The 6,580-nt window shown below is 46.7% G+C and overlaps 1 protein-coding gene across 1 annotated transcript in view; it reads left to right on the top strand.

The window, feature by feature from the left end:
• Positions 1-1,510: 1,510 nt before the first annotated feature.
• Positions 1,511-6,580, top strand: part of LOC128703690 (serine-rich adhesin for platelets-like) — a 616,714-nt gene continuing 611,644 nt past the window's right edge. The window contains exon 1 of the mRNA XM_070101310.1: positions 1,511-5,600. Coding sequence (XP_069957411.1) covers positions 4,430-5,600 — 1,171 coding nt within the window. The 5' untranslated portion in view covers positions 1,511-4,429. The remainder of the gene's footprint in view (positions 5,601-6,580) is intronic.

Raw genomic sequence — 6,580 nt, forward strand, 5'->3', positions numbered from 1 at the left:
TGTCTATAAATTTGTCTGTGTCTATACATGTCTGTATCTATTAGCACATGTATGTATCTATTTGTGCATGTCTGTATCTCTTTGCACGTGTCTGTGTATTTGTACACATTCGTGTCTGTATACATCTGTGTCTATTTGTACATAACTGTGTGTATACATGTCTGTGTCTGTGTGTGTGTCTACACTGGTAAAAAGAATGACTGCAGTACGTCTGGCAAGGAGGAGACTGAACCTAGCCCTCTAACGTTGAAATATACATGATCGTAACTCCCACCTGAACGAAGTGTACTGGGAGAGTCGAACGTTGAACGTAGATGTTGCACTTTCGTCTTCCTGTGTTTACATTCATTTTTTTTTTCATTTCAGAGGTGACCTGGCCACGGGACCACAGTCAATCTCAAACAGCCTGGTTGATCAGAGTCTGGTCTAGGACCGGGCCGCCAGGGGACGCTAACGAAGGAAGGAGAGAGAAATGGAGATGATAAATGAAGGAGCCTGGGAGGAATGAGTGGAAAGATTTGATCCGAGGAAGAAGGGAAGCTTCCAGTGGGCTTAAGGAACCATTAAAGGGACAACGATTTGAAGGTGACACAGTGAAAGAAACATAGTGAAGGTGACATAGCGAAGTGAAAGTGACATAGTGAAGGTGACAGTGAAAGCGACATAGTGAAGATGACATAGTAAAAGTGACATACTGAAGGTATGAAAGTAAGAGTGATATACCGAAGGTGACATAATGAAAGTGAAAGTGGCATACCGAGGGTGACATGGTGAAAGTGACATACCGATGGTGATAGTGAAAGTGACATACCGAGGGTGACAGTGAAGGTGACGTACCGAAGGTGACAGTGATGCAGTAAAGATGATAGTGACACAGTGAGGGGGTGGATACAGAAAGTGAGATGGTGTGTGAGGGAGTTAAGGGCAGGAAGGTGACCTAACGGAGATGTCAGGTCAAGGGAAACCTCTCTCTTTCTCTCTCACCTCCACCCCTCCCCCACTACCCTATGCCCCTTCCCCCTTGTCCTCATCTCTCCCAAGGAGAAAGTGAAATGAGTGGAAATGACTATCTGAGAGAGGTAATGAGGAGACTTGAGAAGTCTGACCCAGAATGACCGGGGCCAGGATGGAGACATTGGTAGCTCATAACTACCACAACCATCATCACGCTGGCACAGCTGGCACGTGTGGTTGTGGTTGTTTTCCTCAAACAGCTGGTGAAGTAAGCCTGGCAACCCTGGGGAAAAACATCGTTGGTGACCACAGCCACGGGGGAGCTGACCCTCCACCAGTGGGGAGGGTGGAACAGCATCCTGGGAGAAAAAATATTTTGCGAGGGGGTGGTGGTGTGGGGGAGGGGGGAGGGTGGTAGTGGTGCGAGTGCGTGGGGAGGAGAGTAGTGGTGGAAGGGGGTGGTAGTGGTGGTTGTGGTGGTAGTGGTAGTGGTGGTGGTGGGGATGGGCAAAAGGAGCTTAGTATCGCCGCCGCCTCACCAGCGGACGGTCGTGTGTGTAGCCGTGCCTCACCAACCCCACCTCACAGCCCACCCTCCCACGCCGCTGAAACCACGCCCACGCCCCACCCCCCGCCCTCACCCGGGCGTCGTAATCCACGGCACGCCCACGGCAACCCAGTAGTGGAAACAGTAACAGCCAAGGAGAGTGTAGGAGAGACGTTTCAGGTGATCAGTAGTACTAGTGAGGTGTTGACAAGATGTTCTGGGGAGAGTGTTGAGAGTCTGCTCTACACCCCAGACCACAAGACCAACAGGAAGAAGAAGTTTATTATCATCCTTAAAGGTCTGCTGAGCAAGTCGAAGCGTAGTGACAAGAGGAAACATCGTGGGAGGACCAGTGGTACTGTTAGCACTCATGATAGCACCAACTTAACCCAAACCAAAACTGATCAGTCCATCGCCGAGTTTAGCGACAGTGTAGATGGTAAAATAGTAAGCAGTAACAGTGGTGAAAGCAGAAGTGCTGCTAGCAGGGCAGGACTAGTGCAGGGTGAAGGTAGTAGTGAGAGTAACGTCCCTGAGGCGAAGCAAGGGCTACCTTCCTACCTCCACCACGTTAACTCCCCCCAAGAGGGTGAGCGGCAGCCCGCAGCCGCAGACGACACACCTGCTGATGCTGCGGGTAGAGGGAGCTTCCTACAGGACCCCTGCGGCAGGAATAGTGATGAGAGTAGCATCGAGGGAGTGTCCCCAACCTGTTTGGGCACGCAGACACAACTAACTCTTCTCTACCACGCTGCTCTCACTCGTAACACTGGCGTAGAAAACGGCACACGACACCCAAATAAGTGTCAGGGAATTGTCACCTCTTCGTCAGTGCCAAACGTTAGTGACACGCAACATCCCGTCCTCCAACACAACACCAGCAGTGAATCCAACCTCCACCAGTGTCACCCAGACACTACACCACCACTTGGCTCCTCTAGTACAACTCAGACCACTCTAGAAAACAATGACGTATCATCTCCCGTTGTAGTGCTTAGTGAATATCGTATTCTTGAGGATAATCGCGAGAATTGGTTCTCTGGTGTAGTTACGACTGGTGCTTCTGAAATTATAGAAAATAATTTTGATAATCGACCATTTCCTGATATTGTGAATGGTAATTCTGAAAGTGCTATAGATAATAATAATCTTGATAATCGACCATTTCCTGATATTGTGAACAGTAATTCTGAAAGTGCTATAAATAATAATGTCGATAATCGATCATTTCTTGAAAATGTGACCAGTGATTATGAAAATTCCTTAGATGATAATCATAATTATCAACCATTTAATAATTTTGTGAATGGTCACTCTCCATTTATTGAAGATATTAGCGATGATCGAACATCTGACGTAGAGTTGTGTTTTCTTGATACTAGTGTTGATGGTGACCATATCAGCCAATCATCGGCCGAGTTTGTTACTGCTGCGTCTGAAACTAGCGTTGGAAAAAGTCTTGTAAGTCCAGACTTACCTAAAGTCTGGAGCCTTAGCCATCCCTGTGATAGTGAGACTGAAGATTTCAACAGGGACATCTTACAAGAGAAGGCTGACTCTCTTCATTCTTGTGATTCTGAGTACTGTTCAGTCTCCCAGTGGGACGACAACACCAGCTGTCTACCGTCGTCTGGTCGTGGGTGTGAGAACACATGCAGTGTCCCAGAGTGGTTGTGTTTACCCCAAGACGCGCAACACAATGGGTTTGGAGCAGGCTCTGACGAGGAGGATTGTGTTCTGAACAATACAGAGAGCGGAAGTGAGGCAAGCGGCAGTGCTCCAGTGCTTGAGGACTTTACCTGTCGGCCGGAGCCACACTGTGACCGACTCACGCTACACGGACCAGCTACTACTGCTGTTGCTGCTACTGCTGCTGAGGCTGCAACACACACTCCGGAAACAGAGTCATTAAGTGGTTCGCTTAGTGACTCGGACCATAGCGACAGCAGTGACGACTATGATCTCCCTCCTGTTGACGACAGCGTGTATGATCTGCAGTTCGATCCTTACTTTTACCAAGGAAGCATTTCCCTAGAGGACATCCCAGACGACCAGCCCATAGATTACCCTTGCCCCTATGACGTGAACGGGGAATACGTGTCCGCTAGCAGTCGCCAGTATAATCCACACTTTTCCTATATAGACAACTGGAACTACAACCCCGTCACAACCCCCGGAGATCTATACAGGAGTCAGAGTCATCCAGAAGACATCAGTCATCGCCACTACGAAGACGAGCCTTTGGACGCCAACGCCCCACTTCACGTATTCCTGAGCCAACCTCTTCCCTCCCAGGTCTCTACAGGCTTCTCTCTAGAGACGACACTTCTCAGGCCCAGGAAACGGGGAGAATTCAGTTCGTTGTGTAGTTTCGGCGGCTCACAACTCTACACCATCACTGAGGAGGTTGAGAGCGACGACTACTACGACGACTTCCACACCAGGAGGAATTACTCAGAGTCTGATCTCTACTGTGGAGATCCAGAGGGGTTCTACAGTGACTCGCACTACATCAGTTCCGACCTGTACTACGGTGATACAGACTCTGAGAGTGAATCGACTATTCACAGTGAACTGTCAGACTTTAGGCTGTCGACAGAAACTCTTGAACAAGACTCAGAAGAGTTTGAGGAAGCTGACCAGTGGTCGCGGGACGCCACCGATGACAATCAAGTGGTTTCTGAGATTAATATTAATCCGTTTTTTGAATCTTGCTCAGATAAAACTAAATACATAAATAACCACTCCCAGAAACACACTATAACATACGAGAACCCGGAATGCATCTCTGAAACTTCTCTGATAGAGAATTCAACTTCACCTTTTGAAGAAGTTGAAGATTTGCCTGTTCTGGACTCCGAGAGTTCGTGTCAGGGTGAGTACCCAGATGAATTCTTCCTCTTTTGCTCCGAGGCAGAGATCACAGACATGGAAGTGATGGAGAAGGTCGATATGTTACCCTACAGCAACAATAAAGACGACTTCACCTATTTCAAGGTGGAGGGTAAGGTGTCAGGCAGGAGTAGTCCTGCGGACCAAGACTTTCTCTTGGAAAGTTACACCTGCAGCGTGGAGAAAAACAACAGCTACACGAACGCTGACAACAGCAGGAAGACCACAACTGCCGTGCCTTACAACTCTTTCTGGGAAGGTAACGTTAATGGAACGGCACATGGAAGAAAAGAATCCTACACTCCTGTCTACCAGAACGTACTCGTCAACACCCGCCTCTCCAAGTCTAACCCGAATCTAGCTAGTATCGCTGACGAGGTTGAGCATTCTAGGCAGGTGTCGCGTCCTGTGTATCAGAACGTTCCAGTGCCAGCTAAGAGGTACCATCTGCCAGCCACCGAAGATGATATCAATAATGCCAACGTATATGACAGGAACAGTAATTACCCGGATTACCGGAGCGAGGAGATACACGTCAATAAATGTTATTCCCCGTACATGAACGTGCCTTACAGCGGGCCGAGAGGAGAGGCATCAGCTCAATATCGAAGTGAGTCTCAGATGACATCATCGAGCTCCCTGGTGGGTAGCTTGGACCTCCTGTCATCGAACGGTTATGGTGACACGCACTTTGAGGAGCACCACCATAGCCGAGACCTAGAGTCTATGAGATATCGAAGCCAAAGGGCCAGCCAGGACCTGAGATTTGTGGGAGTTGCTCAGTGCCCACAGGTTGAAGCCTCTTTTGGCCTCCACAACCCGAGCTTCCTGGACAGAGAGTCATCGACTCGAAGTGCGGCAGCCTTCAGCGCCTACGCCTCCAACACCAGTCTTGATCACGATACCTTCTCCAAAACATCAAAAATCTACAAGTGGAACGGGTCCTCTTCAGTCTCAGACCTGACTTCGCTGAACCGTGACCTCTCACCCAGTCCCCCTGGGCTCACAAGAGGGTCAGCTTCGGCCACTGACCTGAGCCGGGTCACCCCTGACGAGGAGGGAGGCATACCCAGGAGGGCGTCCCTGGGGGAGACCAGCTACGCCGCCTGGTGTGCCCATGTTCACGAAGATCAAGACGGACAAGAAGAGTTCGTCCTTTCTCATGGCCACAGAAATACATCTCCCTTCGTCTTCACTCCTCACCCGAGTAAGTACTACATATTTTGCCTCTAATCAATATATTATATATGTGTGCAAAACAACCACAGTGAAAAAATAGTGAAATTCCAAGCGCTTTCGTGATTTCTCACATTGATAATGTGATAAATCACGAATTCGCTTGGAAGTTCACTATTTCTTCACAACGGTTGTTTTGCATATTGTGATATCACCTGTTTACTGTGATCTTACTGCATGCAGAATATTATATATATATATATATATATATATATATATATATATATATATATATATATATATATATATATATATATATATATATATATATATATATATATATATATATGCAAAACAACCACTCTGAAAGAATAGAGAAATTCCAAGCGCTTTCGTGACTACTCACGAAAGCGCTTGGAATTTCTCTATTCTTTCAGAGTGGTTGTTTTGCATATATATATATATATATATATATATATATATATATATATATATATATATATATATATATATATATATATATATATATATATATATAAAAGTACAAATCCATGTGTTACTTTCTTGTGTCTCAGGTGTTCCACGTAATGATTTGTATTTCACTCAGCGCTGCATAATCCTGGTGGGTTTAGCGCTTAGTTTTGACTATAATAATTGTGTTTCACTACTTGCGAAAAGAAAAGGAAATATATGTATGTGTACTCACCTATTTGTAGTTGCAGAGGTCGAGTCGCAGCTCCTGGCCTCTGTGTGTGTGTATGGGATCACCTCGTAATGTCAGTCAGGTGTTGTAAGCCACAGTTATGTTAGGAAAACAAACACATTATCTTTGTTTTACGACAACTTGACCTTGCTATTACCTCTGAGGTTGCAAAAGGTGCGGAGGTGCCATGATACGTAAACAAATATAGTTTTGAAAAAAAACGGCGAAGAGGACCCTGATAGCATGCATTGTTGAGGAGGCTGACAGGTATTGGTCTAGTTCATTACCATCGTCAGCGCACCTTTGTA

The sequence above is a fragment of the Cherax quadricarinatus genome, chromosome 76 (genome assembly GCF_038502225.1).
Source record: "Cherax quadricarinatus isolate ZL_2023a chromosome 76, ASM3850222v1, whole genome shotgun sequence".
NCBI classification, from domain to species: Eukaryota; Metazoa; Arthropoda; class Malacostraca; order Decapoda; family Parastacidae; genus Cherax; species Cherax quadricarinatus.